Here is a 21,874-nt window from a genome sequence, read left to right on the forward strand (position 1 = left end):
ATTTTCGTATTTGTAGGTACCGAACAAGTGAGAGCGGGTGAATAAGACGGAGTCAAACAATAATAAAAGAAGATTGAGGTCAACAGCTGACCATTCCTAATCAATTCGCGTGGCAAATTGCTGGCATTTTGTTCATCTTCAAGGAGTAGTAGTTGTACTCAAAAATGCATCATGACAATTTCCCCTGCTCTTTTGTTTAATTCAATTCCAAATACCAAAATCAATTCATGAAACCAATTGCTAGATTTGGTACCGTCTGCTACTCTTCGTATTTCATTTCACCATCACCATCATCATCCTTCATTCACCACGACATAAGCATCACCATTTCGCACCATCCGTCATCACCACCACCGCCACCGGAGCAGTAACACTCCGTTGCAATGCTCAGACCAACCACCGAACCCATCTCAGGCAGCAGACAATCAACAGCAGCACCAACGGACCACCAATACTCGATTCGTCAACCTCCGTTCCGTCAGCCACCGTGACTCACCAAACCCGACACCACCACGAGCCCACATCAAGCAGCCGCCGTGGTTACTCCCTGCGACCACCATTGCTCTTCCCTGCTTCGTCCTCGAGTACCGCACCTGATCCGTTCATCGCCATCGGTCATAAGGGCTTGATTTTGGTTGCATTTTAGTGACTCAATTAATTGGGTTTATCATGTGGATTAGTCGAAGAGGAGAAGAACATAATTTTGGGTTGAATGATTCAGATTTGAAGAAAAGGAGGAGCGAAAAGACGTCCTTGCCCCTTCATGTTCATTTCTTTTTCATTTTAAGTTGAGGGCATTATAGTCTTTTCGTTGGTCTTTTGTAGTCCACTATTTAAACCCATATTTTGTATGAGAAGAGGGAACCCTTATTTTTTGGACGCAGCCTTCTTCACTTTGAGGGAAAAACAGTAGCTTTGGGTAGAGTAGTAGTTAGAGAATAAAACACCATTATTTCCTCATATTGTTATTTCATAATTAATTTAGGGTAGAAATTAGTTCAAAGTTTCCATCTTTTGTAATCCTATTTGAAGATCTATGTTCATTTTTCCATTTAATGCAAGTTTGGTATCATTTCTTCTCCTCCTTTCTCTTATTGTTATTTAATTATTGTTATGTATTTAATTAGTTTAATTACTTTAATTAGTCAAGTTGTAGTCTTTATTACTCTTAACATGTTTAGTGTTAATTTATTCATGTTTAGTCATTAGATTAGTCAAAGTTTCAATCTTTATTACTTTATTTTGTTCAATTTCATGATTAGTATAGTTAAAAATGTGCTTAGTGTTAGATTAGTAATGATTAGTGAGTAGTCTTCTACTAGGACTCGGTTTGACCCGACATGAGTAATTTCACTAATTGATTCTCATAAAGGCTAATTGTTGGGAGAAATTGGTAAGGGTAGTTTAGAGGAATGATTTGGTTTATGGATTGATTTTGGGTAGTGTCGATTTGTAACCCTTGTCCACCAACGAGAGTTGGTTAGGTTGTAAATTGGGTACCCGGAAGTTGGTCTTATCACTAACCTAGGTTGAGACCGAAAGGGAGAACCAAGGGAGGGTACCTCTAGGCTAGCGTTTGAAATCGACCTCCGAGAGGAGGAGTGGGATGACCCGGAATACGATGAGTGCTTAGTGACCTTGACCAATTACTTGACCACCTTGGAAAAATGCATGTTTTTTGGTAGTTGGGTGTTGAGTTAGGGATTCCGACCTTCGAACCCGAGAGGGGGGTTGGTGGGTAGAGCTAGTGTCCTATTATGAGCCCGAGAGGGAGTTAGTAGGCGAATTAGAGCCATCTCCCCCTTGCTTGTCTACCCGAGTGATTAGCCTAGGGAATCGTGACGTGGAATTATGAATCGTTGTGGGAGAACCGAGTTCTAGGCCCTTTAATCATTTTATTTACAACTTAATCTTTTCTTGCTTATTTTCACTTCTCTTGTTGAATTGCCATTTCTATTACTTGCTTTCTTACTTTAATTGTTTTAGTAGTTATTAATTTAGTTAATTAGTTTAATATCAACCAATTTCTTGATTCACGTAGCTAACTTATAATCTAAGACAAAACTAGTATTCAAACTTGATCTCCCTGTGGTTCGACCTCGACTACCCTACTACATTAGTTGAGTTATTTGTTTGATTTGGGGAGTGCGACAAACCCCACTATCAGTTGGCACTCCCTCACATTGAGGACAATGTGAAGTTTAAGTGTGGGGGAGTGAGAATTGTAACTTATGTAAATTGTCTTTCAAGTCAAATGCAAATGCAAATGCAAATGCAAAAAAAAAAAAAAAAAAAACGAAAATCCCGGCTAGGTGAAAACCCACAAGGGTGGGCGCCTAGGCAAGATTGGGAAAGGTGGCCGAGGACGGAATGAAAACCCGAAAGGGCATTCCGGGCAAAATGAAGAAATGAGTTGCGAGCCACCATGAGAGGAAAGGAAAAGCTAAGGTGAAAACCCGAAAGGGCACCTTAGGCAAAATGAGGGATTTTCACCAAAAAAATTGAAAAATTGAAAATTGTAACACCAAAAAGATGGAGGGATAAGAAGGGAGTGATAAGGAGGGTCTTGGAAGGAGGCTAGATTAGGATTTAATTTCATTTTGAGTCACAAAACTTGTCCCAAATCGGTGGATTTTTGTTTTGGCCACTTTGGTTGTTGATTTGCTTCGGAGTGTGGCCAACCAAGTAGCATGATCATACTTTGCTTGGAGTGATAAGGGGGTGGTATAAGTGGTGAATTAGGATGTTTTAGGAGTTGCTTAGGCCACTTTGCTTCCACCTTGGGATAAGGTGAGAGTGGCCATCTCTTGTTGGTGATATAAGAAGGGTGGAGTTGCGTGATGAGTCGGCGTTGGTGGTGTGTCGTGTCTTGTTTGAGGGAGAAATAAGGAGGGTGAGTGAGTGAAGAGTGTGTGCAAAAACTTTGAGTCATGTCTTTTTCTTTTTAATCGGTGGTTGTGTTTTGAGGGAGGCATAAGAAGGAAGAGGAAAGGGAAGAGAGATCATTCCCTCCCACACTCTCTTGTAGACTTTACGGTTGCTTGTTCCGGGTTTTGCTCGGGACTAGCAAAAGTCTAAGTGTGGGGGAGTTTGATAGCATTGTTTTGTGTCGGTCTAAGAGGGTGATTTTATCACCCTCGTGTCTTTTAATATGGGTCTTTTGGTTCACTTTTCCTAACAATTGGCAATCGGTTATATGGTGGTAACTTGTGCATTTTTACTCGGTTGAGCACATAATCCTTATGCATGGAACCCGAGCGGCAATAGAGCACCTTTCAAAGGTCAAGATAAGGCACAAGAAGACCACTTGTAACCCGGAAACAAGTTGGGAGAAGTAAGAATGAAGACTAGAAGAAATGAAGGCAATTGAAGAGGTCTAGCTCGTGGAAAATAGAAATCCCAAAATGCGAGCCGGTCACGCGACTGCTCTTGCAAAAAAGTGCAGTGCGTGGTGCGCACTATTGCGCAGCCGGAACAAAGATTGCGCGACTGCGCTGACTACTGCTTTGCGGGTTTTTCTAATCTCGTTTGTGGGCTTCTTAAGTGGAAATCTTTCTAAGTTTTCGTGAAACCCTATATATACCCGAGAAGTTTGAAGACCTGGGATTATCACCTACCATCATATCATCTCTTTTAATCTCATTCTTAGGGTTTAATCTTGTAATAATTTAGAAGACTATTTGGATGCAAAGTTGTAATCTTTCTTTATTTCTTTGGATTTTGAAGACTATGGAAGGCTAAATCCTTCCCATCTTGGTGTAATTCATCCAAAGTTTCCAACTTTGGTTTTGTAAGACTCTTTTAATCTCCTCTTATTTATCTAATGAACTTTTCTTGTGCTTTATTTCTTATGTTGAGTAATTGATTGTTTGGGTTGGTCATCCTTGCATGTTATTTACTTGATTATTGCAAATCCTAATGAAATGGTTTAATTTAGTTGGGATTGTTGAAGCAAGTTTGTTGTTTGTTGATTTGGTTTAAAGGATTCATGCAACAAATAGGAAAGTTCATGTCTTTTGCTCATTTGTATGGTTTAATCTTATGAGAAATTGATCCTAGCTTCATCTTTTGGTTGAATTCTTAATGCTCATGCTTAGTCTCTTGTCATGGTTTAATGATTTGTTGCTTAAGCTTGAAGGATATGTGTAGATGGTTTAATTTGCATGTATCAACATCTTGAGGTGATAGTATTGGGTAGAAATTAGGAGGAGAATTCTAAAAGAGTCAAGCTTTACCATTGTTGGTTACTAAGGGAGGATTGCACCAAGTTCTCTTAATTATTGAATCATCTTACTCACCAAGTGTTTGTTATATTGCTTGTTAGACTAAGGTTGCAAATTTTACTTTGTTTCATGTCACCAATCAACTCAAAAACCCCCCTTTTTATGTCCCTCTATTGTTTGTCATTGTGAATAACCATTGTTTGTTTATAATCTTGTCTTTAGTAATCAATAGTTTACAATTCAAGTACTTAGCTTAATAGACCTTCTCTTGGGTTCGACCCTTACTTGCACTATATTACTTTATCATTTAGAGTAGTCTAGAGTATAGTTTGGCTTATAAATTGTTAATTTGGTACGCTAATTCTAGTATATTAACGACCTAGGTTATTGCATTACCACGGGGCTTAACTATAACTAAATAAGATTTATAAAATTATCATAATCCTACTAATTTTTTTAATGATTGACGGGTAGGCGGGTATTAGGTGGGTAAGATACGAAATCCATCCCCGCCCCATGACCCATGGCGGGTACAATTTTTATACCCACACCCGCCCCACCACCCGCCAAAGCTCTACCCATCCCCTTGGGGCGGGTGCGAGGCGGTACCCACTTGTACCCGCCCCGCTGACATCCCTAAGCATAACTAATTATCATCCACTGACGAGTAGCGAGTGCCACAATATAGTAAAACACAAAACTCTAATATTAGACCTAATTCACATTTTTTTCATGTTCTTTGGTTCACATGATTCAAGTGATTAGGAAAGAAGGTTTTTCATAAAATGCAATGTTGATGACCAATTAATTTAGTTGATTCATGCAGAAAACCCAATCCTACATACTCTTTTAATCAAATCATCAATATAAATAGACCGTGGACCAACCAACTTAAACAAATATACTCACAAAAAAAAAAAACAATTAATTACTCACATCAAATTTACTTAGCAATAAAATTAAGTAAAATCTCAATCAATTCAATGGCTAGCATTAAGAAACAAATTTTCTACAAGTCTACTTTAGTAACATTTATGATTGCATTAGTAATTATGGTGCAATTTAACGGGTCGAATGCACAGGGTGGCGAATGTGCCACACAACTCAGTCCCTTGACCATATGCGCACCATTTGTGACCCCCGGTTCAGCCAACACGAACCCGAGTCAAGAATGTTGTGCTGCTCTTAGTGGTGTTAACCATGATTGCATGTGTAATACTCTTAGGGTTGCTAGTCAACTCCCTTCTTCTTGCAACCTTGCTGCCCTCAATTGTGGTAAGTAACGTAGAAACAAAATATTTTTAATTTTATTAGATCGATTTTTCTAATTTCGACCTATGAACACATGTTAATAAGCTAATTAGAAAAATATTCGATAATATTGGTTTAATTGCATTTATTAATCTGGACGTTGCACATTGTTGTTATTTGCAGGTAATTGAGATGGAGAAATGAGGACCGATAAATAAACATATCAAGATTGAAATAATTTAGTTGTACTCGTATTATTTACGTAAAATAATGTTATAAATTATAATAACACTTGTGTAAAACGATGTTATAGATGAATTTGCGTTCTTGATTATTGTCGAGTCAAATTTAAATATGGGCCAATGGGCCAAATAGCTAAAAGGACATGGGCCTTTTGGGCTTTTCAGAACTTCTACAATCTTAAATCTTTGGCAAATTGTTCGTTCTCGTGTGAATTTATGATTTAGCTTAGTCTCTCATAGTCTCATCTTGGGTAGTTAGTTGCCAAGTCTCGAAAGGGATGACAATGAATCTCGGATAACATAGATTATAGATATAGGTTCAATTCAATTACAAGAAATCGACCTAAATCTTAATATTTTTCGACCTAGCGAATTTGACAATTTATTATTTACACAAGTTGAAGATAGTATCTTGGTACAAAAGTACGGACGTTTCCTACCAAAGTTTTATGTACGAGTGATCTTATGTTGGCTTAATTGCGTTCTTCGGAGGACGCTTATAAAATTTAGAATAAAGAATGGTCATAAGTCAAATGAGGTTTCATCATACAGCTGAGTCGCTATACAACGGAGAAATCACTAGCTTATAAACTAGTTTTAACTTTTTGTTTTACCTCACATGAAACTTTTTAATTTTCTTAATCAAATTAAACTTTATAATTTCCTATTTTATAGAAATTCGATCGAACTTCCTTCAATTTTGACACTCCATTTATATGTCAATTATCGACTTTTTTTACATTTATCGACTTATCCTAATAAACCAAGTTATAAGTGAACTTAATAGTAAACTACAATTGCTTTTCTTATAATTTACATTTATCACAAATTACTTCTTATCTTTGTTTATTAAATTTAATAGTGAGCTAGCTGAACTACAATAATTCTACAAATACAGTACTTGAGTACTTGGTACGGACTAGGGAGTAGACGAGTACTACGCTAGTTTTACCCTTGATCTTACAAAGACCCATAGAGGGCCCACTACCTACTAGACTTGTCAAATGGATCAGGTCAAGGTCTAATCATTTCGGGTCCAAGCATTTTCGGGTCCATGTCCAATCAGGTAAAACTTGACGTTTGCGGATAATTTGACTTAACCCGATAATTTGACGTCAAGTTTTACTTTCCGGAACCCGATCAAGTCTAAATTGGGCCTTTCGAGTCGGGCCAGGCCCAAACTTTGCCATATCTAGTTGATATAGACCAGTTCCCAGTTCCCACCCGGCCACCCCATATAAAACATCTCATCCATCATTCACAAGTCACAACTCTTTACCTCTCTCATTTACCCCTTCAAACACCTCCAAAACCCCATTTATTTCCTTTCCTCCTTCAAAATGTCATGAAAAATACAGTAAAAACCAAAAAATTACACTACAAAATGGTAAAACCATCAAAATGGTTAAACAAAGTCCTACGCCACTTCCAACGCAAAACCAACCCGAAACCGAAGTCGTCCCCGGCCATCTGCCCCGCAATAGGGTACGGCATTGAGACTAACATATACGCCAACGAAGCCGACGACGATGACATGGAGTATAACAAGCACGCTATTGCTGTCGCTGCTGCCACTGCTGCAGTGGCCGAGGCTGCATTAGCCGCGGCCAATGCGGCGGCTGAGGTTGTCCGTCTTACGAACAATGCTCCCGGACTTGTTAGCCGTAGGAGGTTTTATTTGGATGATTTTGCTGCTGTTAAGATTCAGTCCGCCTTTCGTGGCTATTTGGTAAGTCATCGTCTCGTTTTTCCATTTTTAGTAATGAAGTTCGGAGTACTATCAGTTTTACACGAGACTAATTGTTTTTTTTTTTAAAATAATACGGAGTATTATTTTTTGAAATTTTTCAAAAATGTGAATTTTTTTGTATAACTACTGTTACAATTATCTGGTTTTTTCATATAATTACGGTTAAAGTTTGTGATTTTTTTTTAAAAATAATCGTCCTATGAGAATAATAATCTACGTAGAATGAATTTAAATTTTAGTACATTGTTTTAATTTGCAATCTCCTAAATTCCGGTACGATTGGAGAATTAATATTCTTTTAGTATTAATTACTCTCTCTTTTTCGATTTATTTTTATATGTCTCATTAAACTAAGAGAGGAGAATTTTTGGATATGAATTTTGAAGAAACTTATGGAAATGAATTGCCTAGCCAGAATACAAAAAACTGCACGATAAATAGTCCGATCGACACTTATAAGCTTGTGAAACACTAGTTGAAATCAATAATAAAAACGTCTTTTATATAAAACAGTTTTATATGTAAACCATATATCTTATATTTTATGTAAATACTCGAATTAAAATTTGAGTACTCAAATTATGGAGAAATGTGTCTTTCATAAATAGTTTTACATATAAAACTCGTTTTTACACTAGTGAGTTAATAGATTTCTAAATGTAAGTGTAAAACCGCCTTACAAAATACATTAATCGTCAAATTATTATTGTCTTTTGCCAAGAATTGATCTTGCCTCTTTTACTTGGAATTATTTTTTTGCACGTAAAATTTAGCTAAAAATGTAGTAGAGAATAATGCGCGTATTGACTTTGGTTCGATTAATGTACGTCGGTGGAATGTGTGACATACATCGAGGAATTTGTTTTTTCATAGTACAAGGTTCTAATAATAAGAGTAGTGTAGATTTGCTAAATGTGTGCATGGTTTTTGAACACTTGTAGTTTATTTTGCATGGATTTCTGAATAATTTCATCTTCCAAGAAACTTAGATCATTTAATGACATACATTATTAATTAATTTCCCTGTATTCTTTGATCTGTAAGAGCAATAGCAATAGTAGAACTTTATATAAAGTTCTTCATATGCCATCTCATAATGCACCAACTCCAATTTTTAAGAATTTTTGTTCACAATAGAAGAACTTTATATAAAGTTCTTAGATGCAAAAATCTATAAAATGAATAATGTTTAATGGTCTCACACATTTTACAAAGTTATATTTATTGGTTGTACATTTTCCAATATTTATAAACTTGGTTCTTATTTTAGAACTTGGTTCTTAAAAATAAGAACCAACTTTTACATGCAATAGAAGAACTTTTAAAATAAAGTTTTTGGTAACAACCCCAATGCTAAGAAATACTATTGCTATTGCTCTAAGTCTTACTTAAGACAGTACTATTCGTATTAAGCTTAAGACGGATCACTTGTACATACAACTTGTATATATAAAAATATATAGTTTTTTTTTGGTACTCATATAAAAATATATAGGTAAAAGTAATATAATATACATAAGTGGTATGAGATTTGTACTATTTTCAGATTAAGACGGATATTGGCGTCTTAAATGAGAATTTGTGATATTCATTTTCCTAAACATAATTTATCATACTATATCACATGACGCCAATAGTGACACCAACGTCAAATTTACGCATCAAAGTGGTTTTTTCAAAGAAATTTAAAAATAATTATACTTTTTTCGGTCAATGTTAAAAAACCGACATTTAGTAAGTGTGAAAATAAAATATTACATTCATAAAAAAAAAAAGTATTTTACGTAAATTTTAAAAAAATAGAGGTAATGTGGTGTCTAAGTCAAATAAGAAATTATTTTTGAGATGGAGGGTGTATTATTTTTATAATTATGACCTTTTTTTTATGTACTTGAATGTCGATTAATAATTGAAAAAAAAAACTATTTAGTTCACCATAGTAAATAGTAGACTCGTATAATTGACCCAACTCGGACTAACTTAAGTTGTTCAGATTTGTTTGAATTTTGTTTGGCTTAGACACCTTAGACACACCTAGACCCGAAAATAATCGGACTCAACTCATAAGTGAATTGAACATTCCCCATGGTTTAGACCGACTCGACTAATGCCGTACTTAATAATCTGTTTGTCAAGTTCACTACAACGAAAAAAATATCAACCGAACATGTTAAATCATGCAAATGGGCCTTACCCGAATGGAGGAGAGATGAACCACTTAACAACACAAGGGAGGTTCCATCCTAAAACCAATTGGCAATAGAAGGAGTAGCCCCCTTGGTTATAAAGTGGTACAATCTCTCTTTCCCCTTCAATGTGGGACACTCACATGTGGGTTAATGGCGCTGTTTGGTAAACGACATATTGATCAATTTTTAGCATATTCAAGGGTTTTAGCATGTTTGACCAATCAATATGCTAATTTTAGTGTTTGGTAAACAGCATATTTGGGGTCAATATGCTGTTTTACAATATGCTGCTTACCCTAGCATATTGGTTAGCATATTGTAAAATAGGAAATTTTTCTTCATTTTACAAATAAAACTAACAATCTACTAATCGTAATCTGCCAATTACCAAACACTTAAATTAATTCTGCTAATTATAATATGCTAGTCAAACCTTCTGATAAAATCTGCCATTTATAATCTGCTTTTGCAATCTGCTTATGTGAAATTAATCCGCTGTTTACCAAACAGGGCCAATATGAGATTCTTCACAATTAGGATGTTAGGCCAATTAGGGCCGGCTATCATCTAGGGTTTGGTAGTGACGGCTACGTCCTAGGGTTTTATTAATGCTTAGGTTTCTTGTAATTATAAATACCGATCATCTACAGATATCAATAACACAATTACGTTTATCCAATTGATCCCCCTCTAAAATCTTATCAGAACATGACACGTTTTTAGAGATTATAAATACGGTGTACAATATACGGGGATAGAGATTAATTTTGGACCCGATCTTGGACTATGGGGATGAAATGGTCTCCCCTCCCACAATTGGCAATGTGATGTGAAGACAGTTGCTATTATTAGTGTCTATATTCGGCATCATTGAATTTGTTAGCTTCTATACTAGCTAACTAGCTTTCCTACTAATACTTGTGAATTATTTGCATTTGGTAGAGTAATTAATTGGGAGATTTAATACTCTTACCAATCAATTTTAATTCCAATCTGTTAGGAGACTCAATTGCATTACATTTATGTGAAACTAATGCTTATTGTACATATTCTAGTAGAAGAATGTCGATTATTAAGACGACCTTAATTACTACAGTATCATTTTGAGATTAAGAACAGTGGTGGAGTTAGGGGGGCTAGCAAGGGCGCTCAATTCGGCTGGTGGTTGGAAATTTCAAAATTTTAATTTAAAATTTTCCATCTTTTTTCGAGTTTTCCTTGAACCATTATCCATTCGTCCCCGTTAGGGTCGATTCCTGGTTCTGCCACTGATTATGCTTATGCTTCTAACAGAGAGGTAATTCGAGTTATTTGAGTGAAAGTGAAACTTAAATGTTCTCCACTCGATTATAAGAGAAGAATGTCGAATATTAAAATGACCTAATTAACACCATAATAACTCGAGTGGAAATGTTGTTTAATTTTCAAAACGACCTTATATTGTACCGTTCTGTGGATCGACCTTGACACGCCAAAGTTTGTCACCTTTGATAATGTACTATGTACCATTGCTCGTTGGCTCATATGTGCATGGTCCATTATAATAAAGCTTGAATCTTTCACCATATGCTTCTATTGATAGTACATCAACCCATAACTTCACCCTTTTGCATACATCATTACCACATAGATGTGCACCAAAGAGTTGATAGTCACTTTCACCTTTGTCTTCTTTTCATTTACTTTTAACTTTGTTTGTGCATCGTATTATATTAGCTAGGAGTACTTTATTTGCTAAATGAGTGAAACGAAGGAAGTATAAGATATTAACAGCAACGTCCCACCACAAGTGTAGCGTGGGATGTAAAAGGTGTCATTATAATCAAAGAGTCTTAGGCTACATGTCTGTAATACCTTAACCTTAACCATTAAGCGAATACTTATACATCAATATTCCGAATTTTTTTCCTTGATCTAAGAAAATGATATACCTATGAATCTATGATCAATAGTTGGTTCACTTTCAATGCTTAAAGTTGAAGTAAATGCTATTTTTAGTGCTTTGAAAATTCGGTTTTTATGCAATAAAAAAGGAACTTTTCCATTTTTAATGCCTTTTTTGGGATTGCTCCCTTTTCTCTAAGCATCATGTGATTTGCTAAAATGACATAAAAAGATACTTTGCAGTAATATTCTGCCAATTCAATGTGATGTGCAATGATTTCTACCACCAACCTCTCCTTTTCACAGTAAATTCTCATTCTTTTACTGCAGATTTGCAGTAGCATTACAGTCTTACAGCTCTTCAATTTTCAAAATTCCCTTTGTTTTTTGTGCCACTTTGAACTTTGTAAATTGAATGTGCATTCCCCTTTATCTATGGCAATTTGCAGTAAAAAATTTAAGGAATATGATACATACAGCAGGGCTGCATTTAAGGTAACTAAAAAGGAAAGAAAAACTTAAATTAAGCATTAATGACATTAATTTACGCGTAATTGTGTCATAAATTCCTAATTTAATTTCATTTTGGGAAGTAATTTTGTATTTATCATTACCGAAAATTTAATCCCGTAATATTTTTATATAAAAAAAGCACCTGTTATTAATAACAATAATGAATGGTTTTCTTAGACAAATGTCTTATTTTAGAATTTGTGGATAATTAATTTTATTTATGTGACTTGGACATGGTCAGGCTAGGAGGGCACTAAGGGCATTAAAGGGTTTGGTTAAGCTTCAAGCTTTGGTTCGAGGCCACTTTGTCAGGAAACAAAGCGCGGATATGCTAAGGCGCTTGCAAGCAATGGTTCGAGTCCAGGCTCGTGCTCGGTCTAATCGAGTACTACATGTAGACTCGTCGACTTGTGTAAGACACCCTTTGATTTCAACTGCATTCTGAAAAATTTGTTAATCTTCATCATGGCACCCTAGTTTATAACTTGGACATATACCGGAAATATGGATAAAAAGTTCGAAAATTTGAATTAATTGAATTACATTTGTTCGACTAAAATTTTCAGTCACCGAGCAAAGACAGTTCAAGACGACATCAAAAGCTCGAGCATTCCTCTCTGCTTCAGGTAATCAGTTTTACCTCAGTTTTCTTGAATAATTTGACTGTTCAATTTTTTTCCTATATCAAAATATAATAACGTGAAATATGAAAAATTAATAAGGTGTATGTAATACAAAAATAAAAACTCTATTAATACCGCGCATTCATCAAGTTAATCAGGGTAGTATTAGCTCTTAATAAAATACTACTCGAATTCAGAGACGCGGCTCAAGCTCAAGCATAAGAGACTCGACTACAAACTGGCTAGATAATTGGCAGGTTGACGCTGGATCTTCAATTACCGACACCAGCATGTCAAAAACTCGTGGAATTGACGATGAAAAGAACGACAAAATCCTAGAAGTCGACAGTTCCAAACCCGATTCAAAACACAAAACCTTAAACCCTAAACGCCTAAGACACATTTCGGCCTATGACTATTATACCCACAGCTTTGGAGCATCTGATTACTTTGCAAGCAATCGTCAAAATCCGATACCAGAGGACTCTGCCTCTCTAACATCCCTACATTTTACCGGAGAATCAAGGACCGAAAGCATGAGAATAAGTCCAAAGACTCCCTCAAGAAGGTACCTTAATGGACACTCAACATTTGCTAGTCCTAGCTACATGGCTAACACGCAATCGTCTCGAGCTAAGACTAGGTCTCAAAGTGTGCCTAGGCAAAGAGGTGATGGTAATGAGAGGTTGGGTTCTATTAAGAGGTCTCTTCATGCATTTTGGGAGTCCAAAACTTCTAAGCAAATATGGTAAAAGTCTTGAGCTTGATAAACTTAATTAGGGTTGTAATTAAGGTAATATCTAGTATGAAGTATGATAATTAAGGATGATATTGTATGTAATTGTGTTGAAAAGTGAATTTATTGATGATTAGTGCTATGCAATATAGTTACGAAATGGTGCTAAGAAATCGTTGTTGGCGATATTGTTTTAATCAAATATTAGCGATTTTTATGTTCGAAAAGTTTGATTGTTAACGATCTTTTTATTTGTTGTTATGAAATTACGATTATGTATAGCTCACGTAAATTGACGAAAGTTTTTTCAAACGAATCCTGAAAAAAATAATTTGTTGAGTCGGAGGGAGTAACATTTTATATTCTAGCAATACCAACAAGTTATACCAACAACAAAGTTCCATCAATTGTTTGTGTTGATTGAAATATATGACAATATGACACACACAAAGTAACAAAAACATCAACTTCAATCTCTTATGGCAAAAAGAAACAACATAGGTACAAAAGGTTAGACATTAATTAAGGTAGTCCCCCTATGAAAATGGGCTAGAAGTTGAAAAAACAATTGTACAAAAAGATATGTTTTCACTTCTTATTGTATGTTTGGGCCTTTATGGGCCCACTCACGGACAATGTCACGGAGTGTGTTATTTTTGGATTTACGGTTTGGTCTTGTTTCAAACGAGTTGCTTTTGTCTAAAACAATAAGGCTGGATTTTGTAACTATTTTTTATAATTAAACTAGTTTTGTGACCCGCGAAACTCGCGGATCCAGCGAACTAATTATACTCTTCACTCTGTAGTCATTAGTTTTCCGTCTGACATCTAATCTAATCATTATGGGGATAATGAAACGTTCATACCATTTTGATTTTAAAAATCAGTGCATACGTCCTAAACATTTGACATATGTTTTATTCTTTCACCTTTCTTAAATAATTCAAAAAAAAAAAAATGAAACAAACCAAACACCCACTTTACTGCTTAAGACATTAAAATTTCACTCCATTGTTGTATTTGACAAACAAAACAGATCCAATTAGCAACACCTCTCAAAAGTACTTCATGGTTTGTTATATTTCTCTCATGTCCGTTCCATCTCGATAATTATTTGGTTCACATTTGATTTGTTCAGAGTAGAAACAATAGAGGTAAAATACGTCCTGCAATAGAAGTATTAACCACTTATTAGGATCCTTAATGGGGAAAAAAATTAAGGTGCACGTAAACGGATAAAATATGGTGGAGGAATGAAACCTTCAATTTGTTAACCTTTAAAAGCTCCGATTTAAAACGACCATAAATATCCTCCTATTCTCCAAGCTCAATCGCTTATATGCAAACATAACAACAAAAAACATAGCTCATCAAATACTGAAAGATAAATACTTACAATTTGACAAAGTTGTAAGAGTGAAATAAATTGAAGGTCTATGATGTACCTCGTCTAACCAGAGTTAAGAAATCTGCAACAAAACCAAATGAACACTCATAAACAGATAAAAAAATATAGTAACAAATTAATACTTCCACCATATAACATTTTCAAATGTTTATGCTTAATCCATAATCAGCCAAATAAATGACTAATAGTACACAATTAGGGTCAACATTCGATTGAGGTTTAACATTCCATGAGACGTTGGTTTAGTGACTTTAATCACAAATAAAGTGAAATTTTGGGTAAATAAACAAAGCTACAATTGCTCACCTGGTAACCTTTCGTCAGAATTAGCAAAAGTCACAAACTTTGTTCCTCTAAAAGTCAATCTCAACCCTACAGTTAGTGCAACCAATTACCCATTATGCTCAATTACCCCATCAACTGTATAGCGAATCACAATTACGTAAATAACTATGGTTCATCACCATTATTACACAATTAACAAACATAAGCAGAAAACTTTTCTTGTATAATTGTACTTCAGACCACATAAAGTTCCGTCAATTTCAAAAACTTCTCTTATATAATTGTATTTCAGACCAAAGATACGGAATATGGCTAATGTAGAGGAGTTAAGAATGAATAATAAGAACGAAAAAAGTTTCTTACTTTTGCACCAAATTATGCACCAAGCATTTTCATCCCGTAGAATTAGAAAACTTGCCGAATTAGAAGACTTGTTGAGAGCACTGACAAAAGAAAACAATTAGAGCTATCCAACAATACCCTCAAAAAACAATAAACCGAAAAAAAAAAAAATCAAAAATCACCAAAAAAAAAACAATGTTTCATAAGAAGATCACCGTCATCGGTACATACAATCAATCAAACAATGATTATTATATGATGGAAGAACATGAGTACATGAAATGAATAGAAGCATACATGTTTGTTAACCTCTACAATAAAATAATATCACAACACGAAACCGATTTTGTCAAATTACCAAACACCGATAGTTGATTTTAGGAGTGTAGAGGGTATGCTATCACTAAGTGCAAAAAACATAGATTAAAATTGATAGGGAGATATAGTGCAAGGATAGAATAATGATGTGAGACGATTAATTGGTGATTAATGGTGGCGTTTTTTTTAGTAGTGAAGATGATGAGTATTGGATTAATGGCGGGGGCGTATTTTTCTTGTGAGTGAAAGTGAGTATTCAATTCGGGAAATTGACTATACTCAATAAGGGAAATCAAAAGTTTGTTACTGTTATCAATGATGGAGGTGGCACTATGTGGGCAGACGTGGCAATATTTGGGCAGATGTGGCTGTCTTAATTCAGACGTGGCTTTTCTTAAGCCTACATGGATTTGTCTATGTGGCCTTTATGATTCATTTTAGATTAGGCTTTTAATAGTATTATATAGATGTGATCATTATTGAAAAACAAGTTATCATAAGTCGTAATATTGACTATCTATTATGGTTACATTCAACTATAAAATGATCACATATGTTTGTTTGAAACTTCAAACGAAAAATGGCTGTTTGAAACAAGAATTTGTGTTGGATTTAAGGGTCTGATGCAAATTTGTACAACGAAGCTTTATGTAAGAGATGGGATGCATGTGTTTTTCATTTAAATTATCGTTTAGAATGGACACACTATGCCATTATCATTTCTTAGGTTGCATAGATATGGAATTAATGTTCTTTTTTCCGGAAAAGGACATAAAAATGGGCTCTCGTTTGAGGAGATGATTCTCAACTAATCGGACCATCTTAGCTTTACCTTTCTCACTTAAAGAGAATGTTTCCCTTAATTTAGACTGTTGAAGTACTTGGTACATCTAGTCATCTTCATGACTCTAGCCATACAGCCCAAACTGTATGTTAGCATTGGTTTTAGTTTATAAGAGATTCCCTTCGTAAGGATAAATAAATCTTTTCTCTATCACTAAGAACAATTCTCAAGATACCAATCTATGAATTTAAATAATTCAAACTCATTTTTATAAGAATGTGATAATATAGACAAAATAATAACCAAATGTACATGCAAAAAGAAACGATAATTAATAATTAACTAGGTTTGTGACCCGTGAAATTCACGGGTTTATCTGTTATAGTTTTGTTATTTTTGTCGTATTGTTTCTATTTGTCTGAGGAATTAGTTGATCCATCTTAAAAATATATTCTTGAAATACATAAAAGTTAGTTAGTTAATGCCTTATTTTTTTTGACAACTTTGGTTTATTTTCAAAACTATATATTGTACTTTAGTTGTTATTTTGATTAATATACTAATAATATGTGGTTTTAAAAAAATTACCTTCAATGAGTCCAGTCATTCATGACATCCATGTTAAAAAAATTTAAATGCTTAAGGTTGTCTTTTAATTAGATTGTATAGATTTTGTACTAAATTTTCTATGTGAAAGCTTGAACGTCTCTTTGTGATCTAGGCAAATAAAGTTAGTAAGTGCAAAAAGAAAAGGCAAATTAATGCATAATTTTGAATTATTTCTTCTTCTTTTTTAGAATGAAAAATCTCACAATGTAAGGAGTTTAAAATATATAGAATTATAGGGCTTTTTATCTTCTCAATATTTTAATTCTCATAAATCATATTTTTTTATAGTAGCATAGTTATGAAGTTTAATAAATGCTAATTTTAGTATATCATCCATATCAATTTGTCAAATATCCTAAATTTTTAATTTGTGCATAAATGATAAAATGAGTTAAATCATATTTTTTTATAGTAGCATCAGCCGGGGCTCCCATTACACATACACCAGGTTCATTTTATTAGACTCCCTATGTTCATTATGTTCATTTGTTACAGGTTCCAAAATCGTCGCTCTGATACCATTTGTAACACCCCCATACTCCAAGTGCCTTACCAGGACCACTCAGGTATAAGGATACTACCATCTCGGTTGCCCGAGTGTACAATATCATAAGACAATAAAGAAACGTACTTTTAAAGTAATTATAGATTAAGTGATTACATGTTCAACCCAAAACTAATAAAAGGAATTACAAGGTTCTCATACGGTCTCAAACTAAAACTATCAAAGCTACTAGACTTCGTCGACACAAATGGAAGACTTCTAACGCCACGTGATGACTCATCCCGCTATCCCATACGCATCATATCACACACTCCTCAATAATCGCTCCCCACCCCGAATGGATCACCACAGTTTTAAAACATTTAAACGGGGTCAGTACTAATCACACAATTCAATACATATATCAACAATAATAAGGCAAACAGACAAATTTGAATCACACACACACACACACACACACCACCAACTCCCCCATCATCTCAATCGACCGTCCACCGGACCCACCGCGATGGGGGACCGCAGCCGTTCCCACCTAAGCCCCGCTCATCGTACGAGCGATAACCCCGTCCATTAATGTGCACATCCCCTTTCGTGGCGGGTTCCACGAAGGGGCGAAACTAGGGCGTGAGATCACTCCCATAAGTGACCCCACTCTGCCGAGAACGCATCTCGAGAACCATCACAAACACAACCACAATCACAATCACAATCACAATTACAATCATCAAATCAATCAACTAACTACAAAGACATCACCAATATCCCATTATGGGACTAATACGAGTAGAAATCCTACCGGATTGCACAAGACGCAGACGGTATCTACAAATTTGTCTCAAAACGGCTCTTCTATGAACTCTCCTCCTACCATACAACACATAGATACTACTATTCAATTACTATTCATAAAACCCCCAATTCCTAAATTAGGGTTTCACTAATCTTAACAAAACATTATATAAATTACATTAAAAGCTTACCCTCGACGCAAGGAATCCAACGACACAAACTACGATGCAAACCGACCGTCGAACTCCGGAATTGTCAAGAACGCGATTAGGAAGAAGACAAGTTGCTTTCTCTCTTAAACAGGTTTTAGGTTTTGTAAAAAGTGATTTAGAACAAAGACGAATTGGTTTAAATACCTTAATCGCGTAATTAACAAAACCCGAGAAAACTCCCCCGTAAACCGGACACTCGATCGAGTACCCAAGGTACTCGATCGAGTACCCCTACTCGATCGAGTACCCCAAATACTCGATCGAGTACCCAACAGTCGAAACTATTTTATTTCGCAACTTGCCCTTACTCGACAGAGTAAGGGCTACTCGATAGAGTACCCCAAGACTTATAAATACGGAGTATTACAGTCTTCCCTCCTTAAAAGGAACTTCGTCCCCGAAGTTCAACCCATACATAAAAACAACCATACCGACTCGACCAAGACACAACAACTTAGCTAAGGACTCAAGAACTCGACCGAACCTAGAACATGAACTCTTAACCCCCATTCTACCAACTATGTTTACTTCCACAACATGACTCACTATATCGTATCTACCACATATATCTCTCACGACACCAACTCCATACATAACCAACTACCATCCTCTAATGCTGCTAGCTCCATAATATCATCAACTATCAAACCTAAAATCAAGACACTCATAGACATCAAACGGAATGTTACATTCTACCACCCTTAAAAGGAACTTCGTCCTCGAAGTTTACTCACACTCATAACATCATCCTCCAACTGTCAACATTATATAAAATATTCCCACACTCTGAAGCATCACACTACTACGAGCACGGCCATGGCCTTTTATAAGTATTGTCCACAAAACAAATCCCTCCTTTACGCTACGCTAACACTCTACTTCCAATTATATTACCGCATGCACCACCATGAAACTCTCTTTTATTGCATCCTACTCCTCTTAAGACAAATGTTACGTCCTCGTAACTCGCTAATACTAAACCCTTAGCTATATTATCTCATTATCCTCATCACCACCCTATGTCAAAGATAACTGCCTATAACCTCATTTCCATAATCACTCCTATTTCTCAAGGCTCTCTTACTTCACCAGTTCTCATACTTCAAATCAATCTGCACACCCCTAACCTATACCATGAGGCTCGTAGCAAAATCACCATACTAACTCTCCATTATCACTGCAAACCAACATACCTCGCTATGTAAAGCACTTATCTTCCAGAAGCATAACTCACGATCCGCACTCGTTACGTACACGCACACTAGATCCTCAAGTTCTTTCTTTCATTACCGCAAAATTCATACACAACTTAACATGACACTAATTTCCCCAACACCCTACCCTCACTGTCTCAACAAAAGATTATGAACTACCTGCCGCTTTCAGCTCATTACAACACATGATCCACGAATCATTTTCCATTACCATGTCTAACGATGTCTCATCTGAAAACAAGATCAAAATTACCGTAACAACCTCTCACAACCGTGTCCCATCAACAGATTATCACTATCCCATGACAACAACGAAACATATTAAACTCTATTTCATATCATACTCTACCTCATTCTTAACTTAACCTGGTAAAGAAAACATGAATAAGCAAGACAACTGTCTATCAGCACAAACTGAAACTCGCAGAGAGCAACATCAAACAAAACAACAATCTATGTATAACTGGTATGCACTTTCGAAAACTCGTATCATAAACATCCCGCCTACTCCACCACAACCGGTGACGGCATCACAACACCGCCACCAACAGCCACACCGTAGTGCGAAAATACCCGCATCACAACACTAAATATCGAGCCCGGATCACTACCCGAGGCACCACAACCACATCGATAGACATCACAACTATATACAATTCCCATAAATACTGACTCGGAAATAACCTTTCGGACAAGGAAACTTACTCCAATCCACTTTACTCTATCACAACGCAACATATTATATGAAAGAACAGATAAGCATCTCATGAACATCATCTCTACCATTTCACGGAATACACGTGTGTTATTAATACACATAAAATTATAACTAGCCATGTCAAATTAATCAAATTATTACCTTTTTGGATATCATTCAATTAAATTACCGTGCCCAACATATATAATACAGAACATTCATAAAACGACTTTATAATTATCACACCATACCACTTCTTGTGAGGTCAGAACCTCACACAAACATTTACACATATAATAGACCCGTAATCACAACCAACTAGTCAATCCTGACCACGTAAGTTACCACTCAACAAAGGTTACTGTTTGTCCGAACTTAACTCGCATGCCCCTCATCACATTCTTCCATTCGCATCACCAAAGACCTTCGCCATACATAACCATACAGATAACACTCATTATGAGAAACCACCTCCTAAGACTATGTCTTATACTTCCTGACAACCATACTTTTATCAATTCAGTCTTTACAAAATCAGCCTCTTTAGAATTGCCACTTTTCTAATATACACTTTCCCTTAACCACTAGTCAAAGACCATAACACTACCACTGTCCGGACATCAAACCTCTTCACTCATCTCTAAATATCATGATTTCTTTTCTATCTTTGGTTAACATCCCAAACAACGAACATCGAATCCATGAACAAAATTATCTCAACATTCTTCCCAATATTTTCCTTAATTGAATCATCATCCATTTCTCCACCAAAATCTCATATCATGCAGATATTCTTCCAACTTCTTACTTTCCTTAATTCCTCTAAACTCATTATCAATCATGTTGTCCTGAAACTCCTATATAACCTTCAGCTAACATCTTCGTGATACTATCACACATTTCGATGATTCCTTACCTTTACATCACATAACTCCGGTGAACATTTTCCTCAGCTTACTTTTATCCTTCTTTTCTCTTTACACTCAATAATACCAATTTAATAGCTCAACTCCTTATTACTTCTATCTAACCCTTTTGTGCACCAATTACCTTCTCATCGCTCCAAAACTCAAATCCCATTATTTTATATCGATATCATCTCCCTCTTTCTTACCACAAATATTCTCTTATTATGTCATCAATCACCCTTGCCACTAATACATCCATAGAATCAACGTTCTTGTTCAACAATTGCATCTCCCTTCTTACATCTCTAGAAATCAAAATTCCTTTCATATCGCCAATTACCCAAGGAACTCACACAGTAGTTTCATCTTTTAATAAACCAAACCTCCCAAAC

The 21,874-nt window shown here is 35.5% G+C and overlaps 1 protein-coding gene and 1 long non-coding RNA gene across 3 annotated transcripts; one reads left to right on the forward strand and one right to left on the reverse strand.

The window, feature by feature from the left end:
• The first annotated feature begins 6,828 nt into the window (after positions 1 to 6,828).
• Positions 6,829 to 13,638, forward strand: LOC141606731 (protein IQ-DOMAIN 24-like). Of its 2 annotated transcripts, XM_074426004.1 has the most exons (5): positions 6,971 to 7,445; positions 12,294 to 12,464; positions 12,619 to 12,678; positions 12,873 to 13,468; positions 13,500 to 13,638. In XM_074426004.1, exons 1-4 carry the CDS (start codon positions 7,062 to 7,064, stop codon positions 13,425 to 13,427), a joined length of 1,170 nt encoding a protein of 389 aa, XP_074282105.1. In that variant the 5' UTR covers positions 6,971 to 7,061; the 3' UTR covers positions 13,428 to 13,468; positions 13,500 to 13,638. The 2 variants fall into 2 exon arrangements, with proteins under 2 accessions (XP_074282106.1, XP_074282105.1); XM_074426005.1 differs by having other exon boundaries at positions 6,829 to 7,445; positions 12,873 to 13,638.
• An 824-nt stretch (positions 13,639 to 14,462) lies between these two features.
• Positions 14,463 to 16,059, reverse strand: LOC141609485 (uncharacterized). The gene is made up of 6 exons (XR_012527436.1): positions 15,744 to 16,059; positions 15,468 to 15,547; positions 15,126 to 15,191; positions 14,857 to 14,880; positions 14,672 to 14,745; positions 14,463 to 14,577 (listed from the first exon to the last, which is right to left on the reverse strand). It is a non-coding gene; the product is annotated as an uncharacterized LOC141609485 (long non-coding RNA).
• Positions 16,060 to 21,874: the final 5,815 nt, after the last annotated feature.

Source organism: Silene latifolia, chromosome 10 (assembly GCF_048544455.1).
Source record: "Silene latifolia isolate original U9 population chromosome 10, ASM4854445v1, whole genome shotgun sequence".
NCBI classification, from domain to species: Eukaryota; Viridiplantae; Streptophyta; class Magnoliopsida; order Caryophyllales; family Caryophyllaceae; genus Silene; species Silene latifolia.